This window comes from Gouania willdenowi, chromosome 12, assembly GCF_900634775.1.
Source record: "Gouania willdenowi chromosome 12, fGouWil2.1, whole genome shotgun sequence".
NCBI classification, from domain to species: domain Eukaryota; kingdom Metazoa; phylum Chordata; class Actinopteri; order Blenniiformes; family Gobiesocidae; genus Gouania; species Gouania willdenowi.
The window spans coordinates 9,605,841-9,632,854 of NC_041055.1; the positions used below are offsets into that span (position 1 = coordinate 9,605,841).

General features: G+C 38.6%; 2 protein-coding genes across 2 annotated transcripts in view; both read right to left on the reverse strand.

The window, feature by feature from the left end:
* Window positions 1-7,803, reverse strand: part of wdr91 (WD repeat domain 91) — a 49,716-nt gene extending 41,913 nt beyond the window's left edge. The window contains exon 1 of the mRNA XM_028462112.1: window positions 7,746-7,803. The gene's annotated coding sequence lies outside the window, so the exon portion shown is untranslated. The remainder of the gene's footprint in view (window positions 1-7,745) is intronic.
* c12h18orf54 (chromosome 12 C18orf54 homolog) lies at window positions 365-26,637 on the reverse strand. Its single transcript, XM_028462114.1, has 15 exons — window positions 26,335-26,637; window positions 25,138-25,273; window positions 23,226-23,367; window positions 21,374-21,541; window positions 14,481-14,640; window positions 14,225-14,279; window positions 11,408-11,504; window positions 10,210-10,304; window positions 10,016-10,121; window positions 8,865-8,960; window positions 6,321-6,399; window positions 6,182-6,233; window positions 3,686-3,853; window positions 3,545-3,597; window positions 365-965 (listed from the first exon to the last, which is right to left on the reverse strand). Exons 2-15 carry the CDS (start codon window positions 25,270-25,272, stop codon window positions 827-829), a joined length of 1,545 nt encoding a protein of 514 aa, XP_028317915.1. The 5' UTR covers window position 25,273; window positions 26,335-26,637; the 3' UTR covers window positions 365-826.
* Between the last annotated feature and the right edge of the window lie 377 nt (window positions 26,638-27,014).

Genomic DNA, 27,014 nt, shown 5'->3' on the forward strand with positions numbered 1-27,014 from the left:
CATACAGTTACTTTGTGAAGGTGTAATAACAGTAAAATGTACATGAGTCTATTCTTTTCCTTTTAAAAAAATCATTTATGATACTTTGATTGACATAAATCAATAACTATTTAAAAACTCCTTAAGTATGTTCTGTTAATTTTTAACTTTGAATGCTGTCTGCATTTTCTAGTTTGCAAATCAAGAGCAAATAAAATATAATTGATTGTAAACTGCATTGACTGCCACTTTTAATCTTAAGGTGCATATTGAGACTAGACCACATCTCAAACACGCAACACAAAAAGACGTAAAAATGATAATATAGTTGATAATGGATGTGAGAGATTTAGTGTAGGTGAATGATAATCAAAAATACCCAAAAGGCTGTGAATAATGTGTTTATTACAAACTGTGCAAAATGAGCAGAGATCATCTGGTTACATGTTTAATGTTTTAAATTAAACATCAGCTCAGGCGTTTTTGACACGTTGTCAGTGAGAATGACACAAAAGAGGATCAATAGTCTATTAGTCTGTCTTCATTTATGGTGGGTCAGTAAAAATACTGATGTTCAGGGTATGGCCTTCATCCATACATCACCTCAGTGGGATCAAAGTTAGTTAGAGGCTGAAACGTTTTCTTTGCAGCAGAGATGAATATCATCCAGTTTGTTAATTCTAAACTGCTATTTCTGAGCAGCATTCTATGTTTTTCCCCTTTAATAATAATAAACTCTGCTCATGTTTAAGTACACTTTAAGAAAGAGTCTAGAAAGAGTTTTTGGCACATTATTGAAATCAAAGTCTGTGATTTCATTTTGTGTGTGGATCACAGTCGTCCAGGTTCAGGAGGGTTCCTGCTGAGAGCTGTCAGGCCTGTCAGCAGGAGAAGCAGAGTAGCGTCCTTCATCTTCATCCTTCTCTTCCTCTTTCTCTCCTGATTCTTGCACCAGCAGTTTCAGACGGCTCAGATGGTACAGAGCTCTGAGGAGGGAAATCATTACGGAAAAATGGACACAAAGCTGCAACTAAAGCACCTTCACAGTCACAGGAACAGCCCTGCTGCTGTTAATAATTTTATACTACTGTGCAGCTTCATGTTGCATCACATCATAGTGTTACTGTTGCTATTAATGATGACATGAACATACAAAAGTGAATGTATATTGTAATTAATGTATATTAACATCTGGAAAGGTAAACTTTACTCACTACAGATACGTTTTCACACAGCAAAGTAACTCTGCTTAGGTTAGAATTTGTTTGTGGTGGTAGAACAATCCAGACCGATTCACGTTGTAGAATAGCTCGCTGGCCAATAGGAGCAATGGATGAAGTGACATGACTGGAGAACATTACAAATCCATAAATAAATCAAAATAAAATTTGAACATATCTGATTAAAGTTGTTGTTATGTATCTACTGGTGCTCCTTGCTTCTTGTGATCAACTTTTGCGTGCGTGTGTGGACACTGAAGCTAAGTCGTAAAACATCTATTGTTTGTATTGCACCAGCAACACAGATGATAGTCAGTCATCAGTTTATTTGGATACAACTTGGACCATAAAACCTGCAACAAAACGTAAAGTGTAAATACACCATAAAACCACTCTTCATATTTCATTTAGCATTTAAATTTAGCGTTTTTAGTTGTAAAATGTCAGAGTGACTGCCCTCTGTGGGTTGAAGGCTGGCTATTGCAATGTCATTTTTCTATTGGCTGAGATTAGACCAGTGACGTCACCAACCGTCACTGTTGGCTCCACCCCTCCTATAAAAGATGCGTGGAGGGACTGGTTTCCTCTTTTTTACAGCCCTCAGTGAGCATTGATTGACAGCTCCAAGCAAAACTGTGCAGTGCTGTGGGGGTGGGGCTGCTGTGACTGGGCGTGTCTGAACAACTCTTGAAGCAAAGCCTATAATCCCCCTAGTGGCAACTCATCAAAAATCTGGGGGGCACTTACTACTTGCCTTGATCTCAGTTACGCACACTGGGAGGAGCGGCCCTGAAATGTGGGCGTTCCCAGTCAAACCTGGCCTTATGCACATTCTCCCGTCTGCTTAAGTTGTTTTCCTCTTAAGCGCTTCTGAACCTGAAATACTGTAAGTGCAGCGCCTCGAGAAGGTTTAGCATTATATTGGACTAGAAGTTTGGACTTAGATATAACTTAAGCCACACAAACTCATAATAATGCAAAAGAAACTCAGAAACAATCTATCCAAACTGGCACTGTCACGGGGGTGTAACACAAGTACGCCAAAGGACTGACCATCAGCATTACTAATATGTTCACATTTAACAGTTCTCATTATATTTAATCTGTGCCATCCACTCCTATTCTTGGGAGGGGGTGGGTGCTGCGTCGCAGAGCTGATCAGCTGTGTGTGCACCCGCATTGTGCACATCGGCTGCTGCTGCTCGGTAAATGAAACTGACAGACCTCAGACTGATGTCCATGCTGGTCAGATGTCCAACATAAAGCCACAGTTTGATCTACTACAAAATAAATAACAAGTGGAACAAGCTGTCATATGTGAATGTTATCGAGAGAATGGAAAGCATAAACTGTTCCCACACATATTTAAATGAGGCTCAGCTTCAGTTTGGACTGGAATTCTGTTAATAAAGAAATAAAAATGAGTATATATTAAATAATGTGTAGAAAGAAAATCTTCTTCACCCACCGTGGGCGGTCTCTTTTTCCTTTAAGCTTGGGGCGTCTACCAGAGGCCTGGGAGCTTGAGGGTTTATCTTTGCTGTTCCTAGCACTGCACTTTTCTGGTCCGAGATGTCTGATGTATTTCCTGGGATCTGCTGTAGCCACTCTTCTAGTTTGGGGGTCACTGCCCCGAATGCCCGGACAACCACGGGCACCACTGATGCCTTCACCCTCCAGGTCTTCTCCAGCTCTTCTCTGAGCCCATGGTATTTTTTTTTTGTTTGTGTGTTTTTTAATTATTTGAAAAAAGGCAACTCAAATATAATTGTTGAATGTTTGCATTTCGTTTGTATGTATTATTGGAAAAAGTAACTTACTTGAATGTTATTTATGTTGGGCATATAAGCATTTTTGCTTCTGCCTGTTTCAGTCTTGTTATATATATATATATTTTAAATTGTGATTTATGTTTGAATCTTTTTTTGTTAGACTGAAACAAACAAATTAATTAAAGTGGTTTGGACAGAAGAGAGCGGCCGATCCTCACACTGCTATAAGCTGATCAATAATCTGATCAAAAAAATTGTTCATCAACGAAAACATTTCAAATCAAAAGTGCGCTTTGACATTTTCACGTGATTTCTAGATGGCCCCAAAAAAATGACATCATGGCCCAGTCCGGCTCCTTTGCCTCAGACCGCCTTCATTGACAGACTTTAGGTCGATTTACGTGCAGTGGAGCCTGGACCAAACAATACGCGCAGGAGAGAGGCGCGTTACTGCAGGAGCGCGTAAGTCCAGACCGGAGAATAGGGCCCTAAGTAAGCAGGCTTTTTACGAGCAGACTGCATGAAAACAGAATAAAGTACCAGAAAACTGTTGGAGAGCAGGTTCTCAGTTACCTCTGTAGTGATGGACTAGCAGGACAACTGTGGACTTGTGTTTCATCAGGTCGCTGAAACACAAACACATTCCACATGAGTGCAAATCAAGTGAAACCTCCCCCCAGACCATGCCAACCAGTCGTAGACTGCTCCTCTGACCTGTTTCACTGGTGTCTGGAGTCCGTCACTCGGTGCTGGTGCAGGTGGTGGGTGCTGCTGTTGCTGAAGCTGAGTTTCCACAGCCTGGAGTCTGAACAGCATCTGTTTGAAAGCCTCCACAGGGCCAGGCTGCTTCCAGCTGCTGCCATCAGCACTGCCACCTACAGGCTGCGCAGAGAAGCACACCACACACAGAAAGTGTGTGATAGTGGGCACAAGATTCAAATGATTCATACAGTGAGCAAACAGGGTCTATTTCTATGGAGCTATTATTGTAACAAAACTATTTGTGTGTGCGTAATACAATCTGTGTGCCTGTACCCTGATCTGTGTGTGTGTGTTTCAATCCGTGTGTAGAATTAGGATTTGTAAACAAAGTTGTCTGTGTGAAATCCATTCTGTCCGTCTGTATTAACATCCGTATGTGTGTCATCAAACCGGGACATTCTATTGGCATGGAACTTTTGGAACACATTTGGCGACTATGACCTGTAACTTTTTAACACTTGTATCTCGTGCAACACCGCTGGTACTAAGTGACAGACCCAGTCCAATCGGAGGCCAACTTCATACGACACGGTTTTTTTCCCCCTCACTATATCCTTAACGTCTGCTCTAAGTATATTCATTAAATTAAAGTCACCCCTTGTTCTCTCAACTGACTCCATCAATGTTCTTCTCTCCAACTTATATTGTTTACATTCCATCACAACATGCTGCACTGTTCACATTACCCATCTTTATGTTTTCCCATCTTATTAAAGGTGCAGTCTGCAACTCTTATAAAAGTGACTTTTTTTCATATTTGCTAAAGCTGTCACGATGCAAGGACAGCTTTACGTCAAACTAGTATTTTTCACTAGTGTGAAAAAAACAGGCTCATTTAAATATTAACATATCCCACTTCATGCTGTTTCTTTCTTCTCTTCAGTTGATTTTAAATCTCAAAATCTACCACTGGCTTTGTAAATAACCAGGGAGAGCTACTTGACAGTGGAACTGTGTTACTAAAACGAATCTGTGTTAATTCTGCCTGTTCCCCAGATCACATTACCAATACATTCAAAATTATTTACATATATGTGTTCATGCTCCCAACAATATTTTAATATATTCTTGATTGGATGTGGATGTGATATTCCATGTCCTCTGATATTTATCTATTACATTAATAAGATTTTCAACCATCTTAGTCTTAATAGTTGTTCATTCATCTTGACTTGTACTGCTGCAACTGGAGAAGTTTTAAACGTATATACATATTCTCAGTCCTTGAGCTTGCTGTACATTGAATTTTTTAAGATGTGTTTCTGCTGCCGACATGTAGGTTATACATCTATAATCTATTGCTGCTCTCATAATAGCCTGACAAATACTAAAAAGTGATGCTCTTGATGCTCCCCAATCTCTTCCTGAAAGACATCTCAATAAATTATTTACTTTTTTGCATTTGTTTATCATTTTCCTCTTCTTCTGCGCTTCAGAGCTTGTTTTTTCTCCATCAGCGACCTGCTCCCATCTTATAAGATTCATCCAACACTATTTTGAAGTCAACACGACATATAGCCTTTCCGCTAGAGCTGTTTGTGTTGGACGCCACTAAAAGCAATGGTGAAGGAATGGACAGTTCACATGTGCGCCAGTCGCACCACGACCAAACCGCTAGGAATACGCAAATAAATGGGGGCACTGCTCTGGGTGCTGCTTCCGTTCCGTGTCTTCTGGCCTGGGGCCCAGTCCCTGGTGGCTCTGGGCCCACCGGCGGGCGCCCGCCGGGCATGGCTCTGGCCGTCTGCTGGGCGTGGGCCTTAGCTACTCTGCTGGGGTTTCGGGCGGGGGGCTCTCTGGGCCCTCCCCTCCGGGGATTGGGTGCTTGGGATGCTGGCGGGGGGCCTTGGGGTTGGGGGTTGGGGTCGGAGGCGGGATGCGCTGGGTGCTCGGCTGCTTGTGGCTTCCTCGGATGTGTGTGGGGGGCGGTGGCTGCTTCTCGGCCTGGGATCTTGGGGGAGTCTGGGGGACTGCTCGGCCGTGAGGTGTGGCCTGGGGCTCCCTGGCCCCCGCTCTTTCTGCTGGCCCGGGGCAGTTCCTGGGTTTGCGGTAGCGGTTATTGCACATCTACTGGTCTACGATGCACTGGCACGCCTTGGGATGTGGGATAAAACTCATACTGGGCTTAACTTTAGACACATTAATCCCAAATACCTGCTTTAGGTACTAACACTTATCACTACACTAGCTTGGAAAAAAAAATAAAAATTCGCAAATTCTTTCACCTGTAATGTTTTATTCATCTTGGGGTTAAGAATCCATGTGGCGAATTTGGTATGAATCGGGCAAACCTACCAGGCGTGCAGTTCCATCGTATTTTTGGAGTCTATAATGTGAGCATTTTTATACCGAATCATGTGACTAAACAAAGTGCTACAACAGCTGTGTAGTAAACACCTGGCTGGGTGTCATTAATTGTTAAAATGTGAAAAGTGGAAGAGCACCTACCTCCTCTAATCTGTGTGTGTGAGCCTCAGTGAGTTTTCCCACAGTGGATCCGCTGCAGATTTAACACACGTCAAACACATGTTACTTATTGTCAATAACCATCACAAACAGAAGAAAGGAATGATAGAGAGAGTCTTACACTGTGAGTGGAGGAGAGCATAGGTGGGAGTAGTGCAACAGATCTTCAGTATGGACAGGACTTAAAGCATCACTGCTCTCTGACAACAACATGTAAAATACACGGGATTTTAGAAAAATGAAACAGGAGTCATTCCGGATGCTTTGTGGAATATCAGAATTAGCACAATTACATTTCCAGCTTGGTTAAGTTCTCACTAAAAACACCCCATAAAAGTGAAAATGCAAAACATGAGGAAAAAAATAACCATGTTTTCAAAAGTAAATGTGTTTCTGACGCAACTGTTTTTCACATTTATCATGTTACTGGTGAAAAACTAATAAACAACAAATTATTATAAGACACAGAGGCAAGCTACAATGACCTCATGTAAAGGATTTTCAATATTCACAAGTGGTGATATGGCCTCAAAGTTAGGGTCTAAAATAAAAATGAAGTCGTCGCATGAAGACATTTTTTGTTGTCGTTTGGTTCTTTTAAATAATAATAAAAAAAAAAAACAACAAAAAAAACAAAACAAAAAAAATGTAAATAAATAAATAAAATTCTTCTTACACTCCCCACATGCAGTTATGGGCCAATGAAAATAAGATTTGAAGAGACCGTAACCCAAGAGCCAATGCATATATGTGACAAATCATTAGTGATGTGAACAGTCTATGTACATAACTCAAAGTTGATCAAATTACAGGGAGCTGAGTTGTTTACATTAGGGCCTGGATGGACCAAAATTTTCTTCTTCTTAACTCAGACAAGACTGAGGTCATTGTACTGGGCCCACGACACCTTAGAGAAACCTATGCTAGCCTAACTGCCCTAGATGGCATTACTCTGGCACGAAGCACAACTGTTAGAAACCTTGGGGTTCTATTTGATCAGGATTTATCCTTCATCTCTCACATAAAACAAACTTCAAGAACTGCCTTCTTTCATCTCCGTAACATTGCTAAAATCAGATCTATCCTGTCTCAGAGCGACGCCGAAAAGCTAGTCCATGCTTTTGTTACCTCTAGACTGGATTATTGTAATTCTCTTTTGGCAGGCTGCCCGAGCAAGTCGCTTAAGACACTTCAGCTGGTTCAAAATGCTGCAGCACGTGTACTGACTAAAACTAGGAGAAGAGATCACATTACTCCTGTATTAGCCTCTCTGCATTGGCTTCCCATAAAATATAGAATAGAATTCAAGATTCTTCTTCTCACTTATAAAGCCCTAAATGGACAGGCACCAGTCTATCTCAAGGAGCTTGTAGTGCCATACAATCCCCCAGAACACTACGCTCTCAAAATGCTGGCCTACTCGTTGTTCCATTTGTCTCTAGAAGTAGTATAGGAGGAAGAGCTTTCAGTTATCAGGCCCCACTTCTCTGGAACCATCTACCAACCACGGTTCGGGGGGCAGACACCCTCTCTACCTTTAAGGTTAGGCTCAAAACATTCCTCTTTGGTAAAGCTTTTAGTTAGGAACCAGCTCATAGCTCATAGTTAAGATGCAATAGGCATAGACTGCCGGGGGGGTCTGGCATGCTCGGTTGGAGAGAGGTTGGAGAGGGCGTTAAGAGAGAGGTCATTTAGGTTAGAGAGGGACCGGAGAGGGTCCCATTCCTCTCTCGAACACTCCCTCTATGTCTGCTTCTTCCCTTGTGTGTTTGCTCCTGTACTCCTTCTGGCTTTTGTCTTGCAGGTCCGTGGGATCCTCAGTGTGGAGTTACAGAGTCTCAACAACTCTGTTTCCACCCTTTCCTCTGCACACACCCAACACAGCATAACGTGGATGGCTGTTCATCATAGGAATGGAATCCACACAAGGTTCCTGCTGCTTAACAGAAGGTTTTCCTTGCCGCCATGATGAATTCATGTTGGGTGTGGGATACATATGTATGTGTATATACGTATATATGCATATGTGTGTATCCATAAAATGAAGAGTCCGTCCTTAAGACTGCTCTACTGTAAAGTGTCTTGAGATACCATTGGTTATGATTTGGCGCTATACAAATAAAAGATTGATTGATTGATTACAAAGTTGTGTACCAAAGGCCCAAACATGTTTTAGCCCCAGACCCCAACAAACTTTTTTCCAATTTTGAGGGACTGACATGTCCACCAGATAGGATGTATAGGAAATCTTTTTGTATATTCTGAGAGAGTATGTGAAGCTGCATTACTATACCAAATTTCAGTTTCCTATGTGATGTAGTTCCTGAGATATTGACTGCTGAAAATAGAAGAGCTTTCTGCCTCTTCTTGCAGTGTAGGACTATTTATGTGATATTATGTATTGTTTTTTTAATTGTGCAAAATAGATAAATAAAAATAAATAAATACAATTTGAAAAATTACATTTGAATCAGTAATTCATCTTATTTTACTATTACTAGACTTTTTAGTCACAAGCTCAAGGTTGAAAATACCTGGGATAAAAGGTCTTAATTGAGCACAAATACGTATTATGGTGGAGGGAGCCCAAAAAGCAATGTCTAAAAACCATTATACAAAGAAAGCTTGGAAGAGGACCAGCTTTGGACTGGGATCCCTGACTCACCTGGCCGTACAGAATCCAGTGGTTCTCCAGCAGAACCCTGAGAAAGTGTGCTTAAAACCTTATCAGCCTTTTGGATCAGAGACTCAATCTTGTTGTCTAAGAGTAAGAAACACATGCAGAATATGGTTTATGTGCATATACAGTATATATACCGTATTTTTCGGTGTATAGGACGCTATTTTTTTCATTCACAGTTGAGGGTGCGTCCGATACGGCGGTGCATTTTTTGTGTCAGTCGCACACACGTGTCCAATGTCTGGAGGAAAAATATTACCAACATTAACTGTAACAGCCACTGAACATCACGGTGAACTGAACTTTAAAAAACAAGCTTTGGAAATGTGGGGAAAAGTTAAAGCTCTCAGCGTTTTAGCAACTCAGGATGGACGCGCCATGGTCTGTTTGCAGGATGGTGTCTGGAGGGAGCAAGTGACAGAAGTCATACATCATTTGAATATTTGTTTTTATTTTTTGTGCTTGAATAAAAAGCAAATACCGGCAAAAAATTCAAGTTTATGGACGGGGGAGCGGTGCTGGCTCATATGCTTTTACAGCGGGAAGACTAAGGTTGTCAGTTTACATAACTGACACACACACACAGAGAGAGAGAGAGAGCACTGCAACAACACAGTAAAAAAAAATCAGCCAGTTTGTTTGAATAAAAGGAGACAATAAACAGCATAAAGTTGCCAAATTATCATGTTTGATTTGTTCAAGCGATCGCGTCCGTATTCTGAGTCAGAATCTGGACTCGACACGATCGCTCCTGCGGCGATAGCACACGGTAAGAAGAACTGATGGAGCGGTATAGTTGGTTCCAGTTATAACTGACCATAAAAAGCTGTAAGTGAACTGATATGCAGATGCGGGGCAGTGAGGAGGAGACTATATGTAGAGATAAAAACTCATCAGAATACACGGAAATCCACGAAAATCTCCGTTAAACCGAACAGGAGTGCAGTAGCCCGCCTATCTTCCCCGTATGACTGGCTGAGTCGTTTGAAGGGCACCCTCATCAGCCACCTATGTCACGTGCAGCCTTTACATGGATTTGTCTTTGAAAATTCCTCAATTATTGGAATGCGGCCAATACAGCGTTGCGTTCAACAGCCCGAAAAATACGGTACTGTAACTGTGTTTGATGTCACTACCTCTGGACAGATTGGCCATGATGTCACCGCCTTGTCTCTCTACAGCCAGCTGAGAAATCTGCTCAGCAAACTGAAGCCTCAGATCTCTGAGTGTCAGCTGGCTCTCCTTCAGTACACACACACAGACACACACACACACACAACTAAGTAAATACACCAATGACTATAGGGCTGTTATACCATTCTGCTCCTACCTGTGAAGCTGTGAGCTCAGTGTCCTCCTCCGCCTCCTCCAGCTCAGCCACCCATGATGGAGCACCGGTTCTTAAAGCACCAGGATGAAGAAAACCTGGATGAAAAGCATCACAGACACCATGATGAATCCTGGGTAGTCACTGACAGCAGACTTTTACAGTTCATGCTGTTAAAGTGATTAACAGCTCCTCTAGTATTTAATTTTCTTTGTCCGATTCTTATTTGCAGTAAAGGGCAAATAAAAAAATTAAAAAAAGTTAGTCAATAAATCAATACAGTAGCTTGAGAGTCAGCCCACAATTGTTGAAATACCAAACTGAACCTAATGTGTAACCTTTTTTCTTTTAAAGGTTCCATATCATGCTATTTTTCACCATCTCCATTTGTTCTAAGAACCCCAAAAACATAATATTTGAGGTTTATTTTCCCAAACTCATCTGTTTTCCAGAGTTTTAGACTCTAAAAAAATTACTTTCTGAGCAACTCTACTCAAACAGGCTGATTTGTGGCCTAATTATGCATATGACTGACTGACTTCCTCCTCCCCACACGGTGACGTAGAGCCAAAGGACGGCCCACCCTCATTCCACTCACTCCGTAGTCGAGCTCATGCTGTTTTATAAACACGCGAGAGCGTGGGGGCGGGGCGTTTGCCGGTACATATATAGACTGTAGAAAATACATACATAGCACTGTGCGAAGGACGCTGAAATGCTCACCTTAATGGGCGTGTCTGTTTTGAGCAGGTGTACTCTCATCCGACGCTAACGGCTATGCTAATGGCAGTTCGACATGACAAGATCGCTGCTTCCAACTGTGCATCCAAAACGTGGCCTTTTCGCTTTGGCTGGTGTTGGGCACAGAACCTCCTCATGGATATTTCGGAGGATTTAGAGACTCCTAAGTGTTGCAGAGCTAAAGATACCTCGGAATGTGTAACGCTTCACTTCCGGGTCACGTACTTTAGAAACTCGGTAATGGAAAAAACGAATAAAGGTGTTCAATTTACATTTTTTGTACTGAAGCAAAAGAGCTTGAATTTGAAAAACAAGACATTTTCAGTTTTTTCATTTTGGTTTTGGAAACAAATCTCAAATAATGAGTGTTTTTTTGGTTTTTCATGTTTTTGTTACATAATGAAAAACAAATGAACGGATGATACACGAATTGTACCCTATCAGGTTGTAATTTGCTTACACTCAGTGGGCAGATGAGGCTCGCTGAAGTCACAGGGATGAAGGTGGAGTGATAAAGAAGTCTCTGGCCCATGTGACGTTACGGCTCTGTGGTTGGACTGAAATATGAAGAAAAAAAAAAACCACAAACAATGGCGATGAAAAATCAGTTTCCAAAAAAAAACACGTTGTTAGCAAAACTGCTATTCTCTGCACCAATGTGGCTCCCTGAAACTTTTAGAAAAAAATCATATGTTAAAGGAACGTAAAGTGAATTTCAGTTGGAGGCTATATTTAAACATCATAGATGAACAGTTGTTTGGGTTTCTTTAAACTTTAAAAGTCTTTTTAAAGCAGACAGTGGTGAATTAAAACTGCCATCTTGTCAACTATGCTTGATGCCATGTTGCGCATCAAACTCATAGGAGGAGTTGTGACACCCACCGTGACCAGACAGAAACAGAAACTTATTTTAACAGTTAATGCCCCTTTTTAGTCCCGTCTTTTAATATATGTTGTGTTGTATTGTTTTAATCCTGTAGCACTTTGAGATTTGGCATCAAATGTAAAGTGCATTACAAATAAAATGCATTATTATTATTATTATTATTATTACATTGTGGTTCCTGTCACTTCCGTGGAGTAACCATTAACTGCCAGGTTCAGTGGCAGATACATAGTGGTCGAGGTTTATGAATAAACGTGAAGAACCAGAACCACCATTGTGTTGGGTCACAGGATTTGCCACAACACCCACTATGGTGGGAGTGGCAAATCCTGTGATTGCTGAAATCTTAAAATTCACATTAATTTGAATTTGACACTTTTCGTAATGCATTGAGCAGTCTGTTGTACTATTGGAGTTGAAAACTTTACTTGTATAAGCATCATTATGCCACATGTTTAAGCATGCGTGTGCACGCTCATTTGAGGAAAGGCTGAATGCAGATGTTTGTCGTCTCACCAGCTTGATCTTTCCATTTATTGCAAACTGGTCTAGATACAGTACATTTATGTTTTTATTGTATAATCTATGACTAAAATGACTAACAAATGAATCAATTTTAAAATAACCTTTCCGAATCTCAAAAAATGCAACATAAATGTCATGAATCACTAATAACTTCTATCAAACCATATAAAATGTGTTGTGGCCTTATCTGCATTCTTTGAAACTCTTTGCAGATGAGTTTCTGTTTGATGAAGAGGAAAAATGTTGACAGATGAGGCTGGAGACTCTTAATACCAGCATGAAAAAGTCCCTTTGTTACTTTACAAAGTTCAGAACAATCATATTTCTGACAATTCAACTTTTGCATGGCCCCAAACTTCTATCCAACCGTCTTTGACTTTTGGCATTTAACTGTGTCCCCCTCGTTATGTGCACGTTTACACTCCCATGCTTTCATGCAATGCACGTGGAGCACATTTCGTGAGAAATATCTTCCTTGAAGTAGAAAAAATCATTTTACACCATGTCAATAATACAAGTGATGAGGAAGAAGGGAAGTAGAATTGCAGTGAGCCACGAGTGAAAGTCTTAACTCAAGTTTCTGTCACCTCACTTGAATTAGTGAAAGATTTCCAAGTGGCTTTTGACACATTGTCATCTTTTACTAAATTACCTGTGATGCTATTACATGCACTTCATATTTTACCACAAATTGCCCTAGAGCATAAGACTTAGTGTATATTCCCTGGTAAATGTGCGCTGTTATTAACTTTGATGATTGTGCATGACAAATGAGATATGAAGTTAAAGTCATTTGCTTTAGCAGCAAAATATATGAAGAAGTTTATTATTTTCCGAATTTGTAAATACATTTGGGAGATGCTCGTCATGTTTCTCTATTTCAGTGTTTCTGAAATGGGTGTATGTGTACCCCTAGGGGTACGCGATGGCACTACAGGGGGTACTTGAGAGAGAGAAAGAGGAAAATGAACAAAAAAAGCATTAAAAATATGGGGTTTTATCTATTTTGAGTTAAAAATGATAATACTAAATATTACAAGCAACTCACAAAATGACAACAAAAACACACAAATTAAAAGAAAAATATAGTGAATAACAAAACGACAACAAATTACACAAAATTACACCAAAAACATGCACTAAGAGATAAAAATACATACTATTACCAACAACACTTGTAACGACAACAAAGACACACTAAATAATTGAAAAATACACAAGAACACTACAAAATACATACAAAAAAAAAACAGAAAAACATACAAAATCACAAAACAAATGACACCAAAAAGTTAACACACACACTGAGAAGATGATTTGAATAATACCATCACACAAAAGCACACAGACACAAATATACTAAAAAATAAAAAGACAAACAACAACTAAATACACAAAATGACACAAAAAACACCTAATAATGATAGCAATGATTTTGACTACAACATGAACAGAAAATACAAGAATCAATTTTAGTCCCACACTTGAAGGAAGATGACCGTAAACGATAAAAACTAAAGAAATAAATCTATTGAGGCACTAAATACTGTTTCATTTCACTTGTTTACAAAATGATATTCTTTAAAATGAGTGTTTTATTACTCATTCATTCTATCGTTATTATCTAGTTATTTTTTCACAGAATTCTGAGCAAAATGTTCTAGTAGGACAAAGGGGGAACTTGTATTCATAAGTTAGGGAAAGGTGGTAGAGTTTGAGAACCACTACTCTATTTAACTATTTACTTAACTACTAAAAAACTTCCACAACTTCAAGCATTTTAGCCCAAAGAAACTCCTGAATGATGTGATTTAAAAAAAAAAATAAAAAAAAATGAAAGAAAATAAACAAAAGTCTAATTGTCACCTTGAAAACGTCTGTGCCAGTTTGACCCTTGGTCACTCCTGATCTACCTCTGCTCCTGAGGAGAAAAATAAAAAAAATCAAATTAACAAAAAGTCCCATTCCAAACAAGTAACACACTTAGTAAAACATTTATTTAAACAGAATGCAATAACAGTAACATAACATAGAATATAAACAATCCCACACTGACTGATTGTGGACACCAGGTAACAGCTGTCACTGAATGAAACACTGAATCTGAGATGAAGATGTGAACCTGGAGCTCCTGAGTGGTGAAGAAAAAAGTTGATGGCGTTGCTTGGGGTGGTAAGACTTTGTATAGCTGTTGTTCAGGCCAGTAAACGCTCTCTGTTCCGATCTGTTGGAGGAGGACGGGATGGGCTGGGATTGAGAAGCTCCAGATCGAGAGAACAGAGCTGGAGAAAAAGATGAACTGAGTCAGCGTTGTAGTGGTCAGGGTCAGAGTGTCGACCACATAATTAAAGTTTTTTTTCTGCGTTTTATCTGAAAGTTGTTCTCATCTAATACTGATGCCAGTGTGGCTCCAAAAACACAGTCAAAGTGACAACAATGGTGGATATTGATTTTGTGGCTTCCACAGAAACAACAGAATACAGCCAAAATTGAATGATTTATGGAGTGACGCCTAATTCGCGGGAAACATCATTACCGAACCAGAAAAAGATTACATCAAATGAATCACTGTCTTCAATAGGGATGTAATGATTCGCTCAACTCCAAATACGATTCGATTCGCGATACTGGGTTCACGATACGATTCTCTCACAATTTATTTTACAAAATGGGACTGTAGACAAATGATGACTCACTAGAAAATACTGTATTATTTTCCTTTTATTTTTCATTGTCAAAAGAATTCCTTGATAAACTATTCAAAACAATGCAATTTAACTAAAAATAAATCTAGAATGAAATAAATTAAGGAATAATACAAATGAAGAAGAAGCCTATTAATTTAAATTCTAGTTCTATAGTAAACAATGCAAAACTGCATAATAGTTATTTTTCTTTTTAAAAGTGCAACTGAAAATGTATTTTGTGCCTTAACAATTAGACTTTAAAAAAAAAAACAAACAAAAAAAAAAAAAACAGTCATTTCTCTTTATTTACATCAGATATTTGTTTGGACCAGCAGAGGGCACTGGTAAGCCAGTGGTCGGTTGGCATGTAGAAATTCATGCAGCGAAGAAGAGATGCTATGCTAGCAGACAGGGCTAATAGAAAAATGTGGCTTTTACAGATATTCTTTCGGTGCTAAAAGGGTAAGTAATCATTTATGAACATGTTTAAGAGTAGAAGGTGGCCAGAAAGAGAGTAGTAGCAGATTATGCCCGCTGCATACACTTCTGGACAAGAGAAGGATAAGTAGATATAAAAAAAAAAAAAAAAAGTACTGCGATTAAATTTTCAGAGCATCGATGTGAACCGTGATTCCTATGAATCGACTTTTAACTGCCTTTTAGATCCCGAGTCTTCAATGTCTGTCAAAAAAATCACGGTAAGAATCCTTAAACCCGGGACGTGATGTTAAACTGTCCTTTGTCCCAAAGGATGGTAGTCACTCACATGAGGTTTACCATTTGAGAGTAGCATGGGAGCTGTGTCTCAGATTTCCATTGAATCAGGGGGTGTTTTGGCCTTTTAAACACTTGACATCCTCATCAAAGGTGGCCAGCTACAGGGTGATCAAGGCACCCAAAATAAAAACACTTCATAAATATCAAAAAAGTCACTTAAAAACATCACAGTACAACCTTGTATTTAGTGTGATAACATGAGGAATTTCATATAAGTTGCGGTTAAAGATTTTATTTCCTGTGTTAGCACAGATTGAGCCTCGCATTTAAAAGCTTAATTGACCATGGTATGAGCTTAGCAGATTTATGCTGTGTCCTTCATGATTCTGCTACATACAGTTGTGTGCGAAAGTCAGGGCACCCCTTTAAAAACAGCATATTTTATATATTTAAAAAGTTATATTCATATTTACTGTCTCTCTGGTATATGGGTAAAAAAGACAATATTGTCAGGAAACATTAATGCATAGTTACATTTTATTTTATAAAATGAACAAAATTACAAAAATGAAAAACATAATTTTGACATGTGCAAAAGTCGGGGCACCCTGAGAGTTTCAAAGTGTCAGATTCTTTTTACAAGCTCAGACCTCTACCAGCTCATTGGTCCTGAAGCATGTGTCAACAATTGTCATTAGGGAGTGCCAGCTGGTGCCAATTTGAGGGTTTCTTAAATACGGCGACTCCACAAACCTTGTACAAACACTCAGCAACCATGGGTTCCTCTAAGAAGCTGTGTAAGACAGAAGAAATGAAAGTAATTGATGCCCACAATGCCGGGGAGGGCTACAAGAAGATAGCAAAGCGTTTTCAGCTTGCAGTTTCCACAGTGCGAGGCATAATTAAGAGATGGCAGGTGAGGGGAACTGTGGAGGTCAAGAAGAGATCTGGAAGACCAAGTAAACTCTCGGAGAGAACAGCTCGTAGTCTGGTCAGAAAGGTAAACCAAAACCCACATTTGACTTCAAAAGACCTCCAGGAAGATTTAGCAGACTCAGGAGTGGTGGTGCACCCTTCCACTGTGCGCCGATACTTGCACAAACAAGACCTTCATGGAAGAGTCTGTAGAAAAAAACCTTATCTACGACCTCATCATAAAATACAACGTCAAAAATATGCAACAGAACATCTACAGAAGCCTGATGACTTTTGGAAACAAGTGCTGTGGACTGATGAAGTTAAAATAAAACTCTTTGGCCACAATAAGCAAAGGTATGTTTGGAGAAAAAAAGGAGCAGCATTTCATGAAAAGAACACCTTGCCAACTGTTAAACATGGGGGTGGATCCATCATGCTTTGGGGTTGTGTTGCAGCCAGTGGGACAGGAAACATTGCTCGGGTGGAGGGAAGAATGGATTCAATTAAATACCAGCAAATTCTGGAGGCAAATATCACAGCATCTGTAAAAAAGCTAAAGCTGAAAAGAGGATGGCTTCTACAACAGGATAATGATCCTAAACATACCTCCAAATCCACCATGGACTACTTCAAGAAACGCAAGCTGAAGGTTTTGGAATGGCCTTCACAGTCTCCCGACTTAAACATTATCGAAAATCTGTGGGTAGATCTTAAAAGAGCTGTGCATGCAAGACGTCCTAGGAATATTGCAGAACTGGAAGCCTTTTGCAAGGAAGAATGGGGAAAAATCCCAAATAATAGAATCCAGAGACTTGTTGTTGGCTATAAGAAGCGTTTACAAGCTGTGATATCTGCCAGAGGGGGTGTTACTAAGTACTGAAGGTACTAATGCTGTAAGGTGCCCCGACTTTTGCACATGCCAAAATTATGTTTTTCATTTTTGTAATTTTGTTCAATTTATAAAATAAAATGTAACTATGCATTAATGTTTCCTGACAATATTGTCTTTTTTTTCCCATATACCAGAGAGACAGTAAATATGAATATAACTTTTTAAATATATAAAATATGCTGTTTTTAAAGGGGTGCCCTGACTTTCGCACACAACTCACCTCTTCAGACAATCCTTCTGCATCTAGACACACATTCACCACACCAACACTGTACCCTGTTTTATTCCATTGTACTTGTTTTTATCTGTTTTATTCTGCTGTTTTTATTGTGTTTATTTTAATGACTGCCCTGTACAGTGTCCTTGGGTGTTCTGAAAGGCGCTTTTAAATAAAATGTATTATTATTATTACAACTGTAGTGATATATCAGATGGGAAAAAGCGGAACTGCCTGTAGAGCAAGAAGCTCTTCACCATGTTTGTGATCAGTGTTGGGAGTAACACATTACAAAAGTAACGTAATTACAGTAATGTATTACTTTTTCCTGTAACGCAGTAATATAACGCATTACTAATAAAATTTTGGTGATATTATACCCATTACAAATTTCAGTAACAGTACAGATGTGAAAAACAGTACCAGTAACTTGAAGAAACACCTGGACCAGTTGACAGAGATGCAGAGAAAGAGAGCAGAGGATGAAAGTGCAAAAAAGAGTCAAACAAAGCAACAGAAAGTAAGTTTCTCTCGGTCTGCCGTGCTACTTGAACCAAGAGAAGGGAGGAGACTGATGGCAGAGTATGTGGTGGAGGATATGTAGCCTCTGTCAACAATGGAATCGCCGGCGTTATTACAAACAGTGACATAACGCTAATACCAGTAGGGCTAAAATATTCTGGCACCGTGCTATATGGCTGAGACTGAGGCTCATACAGATCAGATTCCTGCACGTAAACGTGCGGTGTAGAACTTTTTGGTTTGGAAGTGATTTTTGGAGAGACATTCATGGTAGAAATGCCGCTAGCTGGCAGCTAAAAATAATAGCAGAGCTGACCGGACCCGCCATATCTCGTCACTGATTTGTATTGGGCGCTCATAGCAAATAGTGTTACAATTTTACTGATCACTATGTGAGCAGCAGTAAAAAACAGTGCACTAAAAAGAAAATAAAAGAATACAAACAAAAAGAAAGAGATTGTGCATTATTACATTATAGTGGTTTCTAGCTCTATGTGTTTCATATTAATTGGCCTAGACTTTAAATAATTACGATATCTTTATCATAACTTACCAGACTGTCTGTTTTAGTGATTCTGATGGTCATTGTTACTTGATGCACCATGTGCCTATTATATCAAGTTGTTAGTAGCCTACACAGTCATTATGCTATACCACACCACCCTCCACTGGATATATAATCAGTTGCAAAAAACTGCAGTTTAGCATTTTAGAATGCTAGACATACTTCTGTGGTTATTTTGGTGAGAGTAGCTCAAAAGTAACTCAAAACTAGTGTTACACATTACAATTCAGAAACAGCAATATTGTAATATAACTAATTAATTTTAAATGACAGTAACTACAGATATGTAATGTATTACATTTTGAAAGTAACTTGCCCAACACTGTTTATGATGGACTTTGGTTCACTAAAGCAGGAGTTCCCAACCTTGGGGTCAGGACCTCATTTGGGGTCTCGAGACACTGGGAGGGGGTTACCAGATGCCTTCAAGAAACAGAATATTTTGTTAGCAATATGTGCCCATTTTTTTTTATTTTTTACCCTTTTTCTGCAACTACACCAAACTTATTTCCATAATTTAAGCAATTTTTATCACTTTTTCTTGACATATTTTTTGCTCCTTTTAATGCATTTTTGCTACATTACTCCCATATCTGCCTCTTCTCCATCAAATTTTAATGTCTTTTCTGCATATTCTTTCTACTTTCAAGACATTTCTGGCACTTTTAAACCCTCTCCACCACATTTCCCACCTTCATAGATTCATAGAACAATGGACCATCATTTTGTTGACTTTATTGATGGGCCACAAAAAAGCTCTCCCCTTTATTCCCCCTTATAGATGGCCCTGTCTCCACATGACTGTTCTTCAATGTCTGTGTTCGACCACCTTCAGGTACAGTGGGGGTCCCTGGTCTCTGGCACCTTATTTTAGGGGTTGCGGGCTGAAAAGGTTGAGAACCACTGCTCTAAATAAATCCATGAAGCTTGTTTTCCTTCAGGTAGGTATAGTAAAAAGGAAAAAAATCTTAGCTTCAACAATGAGGAGACATATGCTATCAAAGCAGAAATCACTGAACTAATGTATGGACATCAACTGCAACACGGTTGGTGATAATAATAAACATTAGGCCAAAGATACACATGTTTTCGGACAAAAAAGTTCAGGCGGAAGCCCACTGCCACAACTGTGCCAAAGTTCTCCACAAGCTTGGGATTAAGTTTGTAACTGTAATGTGTCAGTTAAATTGATTCCAATCATTGTTAGTCTTATGTTTGACCACTAGATGTTGCAATTTGCTTGAAATAAACAAATATCCATTTTTATTCAGGTCTTTGCAGTGCCATGCACAATGTTAATTTTGGTTCCTCTCTTTGGTGGCGTTACACAGGGCTGTGTTTCAGCAAGGCTTTGACCAATCAGAATTAGGGGTGGGAACCTCTGGGTACCTCGCAATATGATACGCGATACAAAGCTCACAATAACAATTATCTCACAACATGACGATACTGTGATTATCGATATATTAGTCAGAAATCAATCTATGATAATCTACAACTAACAAAAAAAAAAGATTAAGTGAAAAAATAAAAATTGTGTTTTATATTTCTGAAAGACAATAAATAGAATAAGTGTCCCATGAACAGTGTTACTATTTTAGTGCAACATTTCTGTAAATAAGTGTCAACATACTAATGTAAACAAATAAGTATCTCCAATAGTGCTTTCTGTAAACAAAAAATAGGGTCTTTCTTACCAGTGACACCATTATAGTGCAATATTCCAGTAAACAATATATTGGTTCATTCAACAAACAGTGACAAAATTTATGTGAAGACCGTCCTGCACATTTTAGTGGAAAAGCAGAAAAGGTTTTGAAAAAAAAAAATTAAAAATTAAAAAAAAAAAAAACGATAGCGCGAGCATATCAATAATCAATCGTGCGAAAAAATATCGCGATATATCGCCATATCAAGATATCGTCACACTCCTAATCAGAATGACAGACGCTGCGTTGGAAAGCTGAGAGCCTGTAGAAATGGGTGACATCAACCACTATGGGGGTGGGCTTTAGCCCTGGCCATTCAGAGTTGGGTAAAGGAGGGACCAGCCATTTTACACACGTGTGCTCATTGGACGGATTTCCCGACGATGAAATGGCTGGATATGTGTAATGGTGGTGTTTACACGATTTGGATTCCTCAAAATAGGAAGTTTTATGCACATTGGAGCAACTTTTGATAAGAAACAACAAAGGTAAAACACAATTTTGTGGAGTTTTTTCTCTTTGAACATAATGGCTTGGTATGTGCGCTGTGGTCTTTTGTTATGAATGTGGCTTAGCTACAGTTTTAGCTAAGTTTCATTGGATTAAAGTGAGGTATAGAATGTGTGATTTAATTCATTCTATACAACATTAAGACCCGTGAGAGTCATGGAAACTGGCGCTGCCCCCACCGGTGGGTCCACTGGGGTTGAAGAAGCAGTTTAAAGACAAAAAGGGAGGCGTTTAAAGTCCTTAAAAGAAGAGACAAAAGCCCTGATGGACTGACAGACCTTGGATGTACGCAGAGGTGTGAGTGACGGGCTCTGAGCCGTCGTTGGGAATAGCAAGCAGCTCTTCTGTCGTCATTGACATTCGATCCTGGTTACTGCGATGAAGGAGGGAGCTGACAGGAAGATGGAGAAAGTCCAGCTCTCTCTCAGTCAAACGCTCTCTGAGAACTAGGAGAGCAACAACAATAAGAAAAGTAAACAGAAAAGTGCAGATAAACACTGTGACCTCCAGAGAAAAAAAAAAAAACAACACAAACCTGATTGAAACACATTCTGATTGATACAAAGATTTTATATCAATCAGAAACACAACTGTGATTTAATCTGAACGTGCTGCCAGAACCATGTAGTAATGAAAAACACTCAATTGGGTCATTCCATGTCATTTCAACAAAAGGCCCATGCACTTCAGTCTCAAAAAATTCAAAGGCTATCTACAATCAGGGATGTCCCGATACAACTTTTTCATTTCCGATATGACACCGATATTACAGCCTTGCATATCGGCCGATACCGATATTGATCCGATATCAACATGTATCATAAAAACTTTTTTTCTCTCTCTCTCTCTTTCTTTAATGAAAATAATTACTTAGTTTGTAGTGTGGAATGTTAGAAAAGCCTTGATCAAGTGATGTTACTCTAACAGAAAACAATAGTCAGCAACAGTAGGTATGAGAAAAACTGACCCAATTATTATTAACCAACTGGTTACATAATTTTTAACCTTCAACTTAATATCTACAGTATTCTACAATTGAATTAAATAAATAAAAATGAATTGGGAAAAAAAATAAATTAGTGAGTTTTAATCCGATATTCAATATTCGCTTTCTGATATCAATATCGGATTGGGACACCCCTATCTACAATGGCCTCATGTAAAGGATTTTCACTATTTGCAAGTGGTGAAATAACCTAAACTTTGGGTCCAAAATTTTAAAAAAAGTCACATAAAGAAAAAACAGAGAACAGTTTTTTTCCTTCATTTCCACATGCAGTTATGGGCCAATGAAAATAGTAAAAAAAAAAAAGTACTTGAATAAAGGGCGTGAAAGTGGAAGTAAAATCTGAGCCCGAAACCCCAACAAACTTTTTTCTAATTTCAAGGCGCTGGCATGTCCACCAGATAGAATGTATGGCAGATATTTTCGTATATTCTGAGAAAGTAGGTGGAGCTGAATTACAAAATTAATTTTTCTTATGTGATGTAGTTCCTGAGATATTGACTGCTGAAAATGGAAGAAAAATAAAAAAGCATGAAAATCAACACATACTCCCCTCACTAAACTGTCCATATCTCAAAAAGTATTCATCCGTACAAACTAAAAATGTACAGTGTGCCTATTGAAAACAAAATTGGTAATAAATAAATAAATAAAAATAATTGAGACCGAAGTGTGTGGGATGTCTTGGAAATGTGTTGAAATGACATGGAATGACCCAATTTAGAAAACGTGGAGCAGAACTGGTCAAATCAATAAACCTTTAGGACAATTACTTCCAGTAGAACTTTCTTCTGCCACAACCACTGGGAAAGGTTATCATATACAACTTAGAATTTTATATTTCCTCGTTGTTTGCACTGGTCAGTCACCATTAGCCCAATTATTAGCTTCAAACTCATCCTATACACGCTTTGAATGTAGGGTCATCAGGTCATCAATGTGTCAAAACTAAAACAAAGACATAAATCTAGAGTTTTATTTATCAATACATCATTCTTTTACAGGTCCGGCCAAACTTAAGATCAAATTGCACCGTGCGTGGCCTCGGACGTAAAATGAGTAGTTTAATCGACGTAAGCCACTTTTTTGTTTGTGCGTGAGTCCCAGGCCTTTGAGCCACTTACCATCCTTGTTCCTGAGCACACTGGCAAAGGGCCGGTGTGGAGTGGGAAGCGTCAAGCTTCCTGTCAACGACCCACATTTCTGTCGACTCCTCTCAAAGTCTGCAATGTAGGCGTCGAGCGCCTCCGAAGCTGAATCATAGTCCTGTAAGTATCAGTGATCAACACAGAAACTGTCATTTAAAAAAAAGCACTGCTCGGTTTGACGAGCAGCTGAAACACTAAAGTCATCAAGCAAACTTTAAAATGACATATCACAAAGTCATTTTGGTTACCACGTCAACAGAAATCCTTATTTTAAAGCAGTGTTATTCAACCGCGGGGTCGTGACCCCATGTGGGGTAGATGAGGTCACTTGAAATGTCTAATAATTAATTAAAAAAAGTTTTTTTTTTATTATTATTATTATTTTCAAAATTAAAACAACACAATCTTAATAAACTCTATGCTATAATTTCACTTTTTCAAATATAAATCTAAAATATAATAATATATAATGTAAAAAATAATAATAAAATATAATAAATAATACATAAAAAAATAATATAATTTTTTTTTGTTGTTTTTTTAAATCACTGATCCTACTTTCAATGCCTTTTCTGCACATTCTTTCTACTTTCAAAACCTTTACGGCACTTATAAACCTGTTCCACCACTTTTCCCACTGAATGTCACATATGTTGACCCATTATTGTCGCAGATATTTAACTAGTATTCTACTTTTACACTTTTTATAATATCATATAAATAAAATGTAAAAAATAGTAAATAAAATACAATAAATAATATATATAATATAATAAATAAAATAATATATGATATGTGACATATGACATATGTTTTTTTTCAAATCACTAATCCAGGCTACTCTGTGTTTGCAACACAGTATAACAAACATAACCAAAAACTAATTCTAGAAATAAAAAAATAATGTTGCTGGGGTCACCAAAAATTTGTGATCATAAAATGGGGTCACGATCCAAAAAAGGTGGGAACCCCTGGTTTAAAGGGAAAGTTGGAGAATCTTCATTGGTCTAAAGTAGGAGCCTGCAACCCACAGCTTTTTAGTAGAGGTGTCCCGATCCGATATTGATATCGGTACGATATCAGCCAGAAAAAGAATCTCGGATTTTATCGGATTACATCTAAAATCTCCGATATAAGCGCTCCGATACGTTTTCGTCCCTGCCCTCAGTTGTTTCCACCATATACTGACAGTAAAAAAATAACTGAAGTGAACTTGAATCGTTGACTGTTGTTCTCTGTTTGAGAAACATCACTTGATCAAGCCTTTTCTAACATTACACACTAGAAAATAAGTAATACAAGTACAGTATGTATGATTCATGCTGATATGGTATTGTATCGATATCAGCCAATACTCAAGGCTGCAATATCGGTATCGTATCAGAAGTGAAAAAGTTGTATCGGGACATCCCTACTTTTTAGTGAGGTGCGTTTTTTAAGATTCCATTTGCACAGAGCTACACTGTTACACTATCTAATTTGTTGGTGCGCCTCAAATCGTCTAATTAACTTCACTCATTCACGAGACTCAAGCAATGCACATTTACTAATAAGTCTCCAAAGAGACAATCCTTTCTGTTAGTGAGCAGGAGTGATCACCTGACAACAATAAAGGACCTTTGGCAGGTCCTGTGTTCAAGCCACAGTGAAGCCCCGCCCACTGAGCAAAAGTACAAGAGCATACAAGCATTTTACCTCTGCATCAGCCTGTTTTGGTCTTGTGACATATATTCTTAAATTGTGATTTATGATTGAAGATTTTTGTTAGGCTGAAACAAATAAACTGAAACTGGTAGGAAAAGCTTGAAATGCTGTTTGGATTATAAGAAGGTAATTTCCTTCCTTCCAAGTGCATGGTTGAAATAGAGATAAGATGAGTAGACTGAACCGTGTCTCTGTATCTGAATGTTGTGTCGTAGTCAGGAGGACGCAGACTGCTCCTAAGATGACCGGAGCTGGACAGCAGGGAGGTCACTGTGGACTCTGGAGACAGACGTTCACCATTCAACCCGCCCAACTCCATGCTGTTAAAGGAAAGCACATCCATGAGCAAATGTAGCGTGAGGACGCGCTCAGTACACGACAGGCTATCAGATAACCGGCCACAACTGGACGACCATGGGCCAGATGTGGCCACACCAACAAATGACTCAAGACACAAAATGACTCCAAAAGTACATAAAATGAGTCCAAAAAGGCAATAAACAGACAAAATGACACCAAATATACTGAAAAACACACACACACACAAAAATCACACTAGAACACACAAAATGACAAACAAAAAAAACACACACACACACAAAATGACTCCAAAAGCACAATATGAGTTCAAAAAATGACAGACAAATATACAAGATGACTCATAAAACACACAAAACTACTAGAAACACCCAAAATGACAGAAAAAATATACAAGAAGTATATGTATTAAGTATACTGAAAAACACCAAAAAAATTACTCATAAAGACACAAAATGACTAAAAACACACATAATGACTCCAGTGCACATAAAATGAGTCGGGAAAAGGTACAAAAAAAAAAAAAAAAAAAAAAAAAAAAAAAAAGACAGGAAAATACACGGACAACACATAGTATACTGAAAAATACCCCAAAAAATTACTCAAAATACACAAAATGACTCCAAAAAACACAAAATTACTTCGAAAGCACGTCAAATAAGTTTGAAAAAGAAAAAAAAAAAAAAAAAAAATACCCACACACAAAATGACAAATAGCATATATACACACACAAGATGACACCAAATATACGGGAAAACACAACAAATTGAAGGAAAATAAAATTAATTGTATTTTTGGAGTCAATACGACTCCAAATAACACAAAACCTTGGTTCTTTCATGTAATAATGACCAGATATGTTATTATAAAGGTTGATAATGGTCCTGGGATCATCTGCAGTCACATTTTTGTGGCCCTGCTGTGATAAAAGTTGCGCATCTTTTTTAAAACTCGTAACCACGACAGTAACTACAACACGTCCTGCTCATAGTGAGTTACCTTGCTGTAGTTCACATTCAACTCAACTGTTTTCGTGGATTCAGAAGCAAAAACCAAACTCACCCATTTAGTGGATGTGTTTGGAGTCCCGTCTGCAGGTCGTGGATGCTGAATGATGAACATTGAAATCTCCCGCTAGCAAAGTTAGCTACAGTTAGCCGCACCCAGGAACCATTTCCGCTGCCTTCAAATACTCAAAAAGCACACGAACCTTTGGATATATGGTCACCCAGAAGCGAGCACGTCTTATTTAATATCACTAATTACAACTAAAATGTATATATTCACTCAACACAAGTAAAGAGTTTACTTTGCTTCATTTTTGTTTACATTTTACAGCCGTCGGCGCCAACAGTTTTTGGTACAATGGCGCCACCTTGAGTTTGGAGTGTGAACAGGAATTTCCAGGTTAGACTATATCAGCTTTAGGATTTCCAGAAAATAAAATAAAATACAGCAATAGCACTGCATGCAAAAAATATTTCATGTCACTGCCATTTATCTGCTCAGTATTTAAACCAGCTCCTTCTTATTTATATTTCCTACTAAGGAAGAGGATTAGGGACAATCAAGAATAAAGTCAAAATGTCGAGAATAAAGTCAAAATAGGTCGAAGCTTTTCTGTCATTGCACTGACAACAATACAGCCAAATGTTGAGATTTTGAAAATAAACTCAAAATACAATATCGTAATAAAAGTCGAAGTTTTTTGAAGCTACGGAATCGGATAAGGGCCAACATTG

Bases quoted from the DNA above. Each gene is read 5' to 3' on its own strand.
- c12h18orf54 (XM_028462114.1), bottom strand. From the start codon at position 25,272: ATGGAGTTGGGCGGGTTGAATGGTGAACGTCTGTCTCCAGAGTCCACA. The intron at 3,854-6,181 runs GTAGGTGCTCTT...TTCTCTGCGCAG, and splicing joins ACACACACAGATTAGAGGAG to CCTGTAGGTGGCAGTGCTGA. The intron at 3,598-3,685 runs GTCAGAGGAGCA...TTTGTGTTTCAG, and splicing joins TCCAGACACCAGTGAAACAG to CGACCTGATGAAACACAAGT.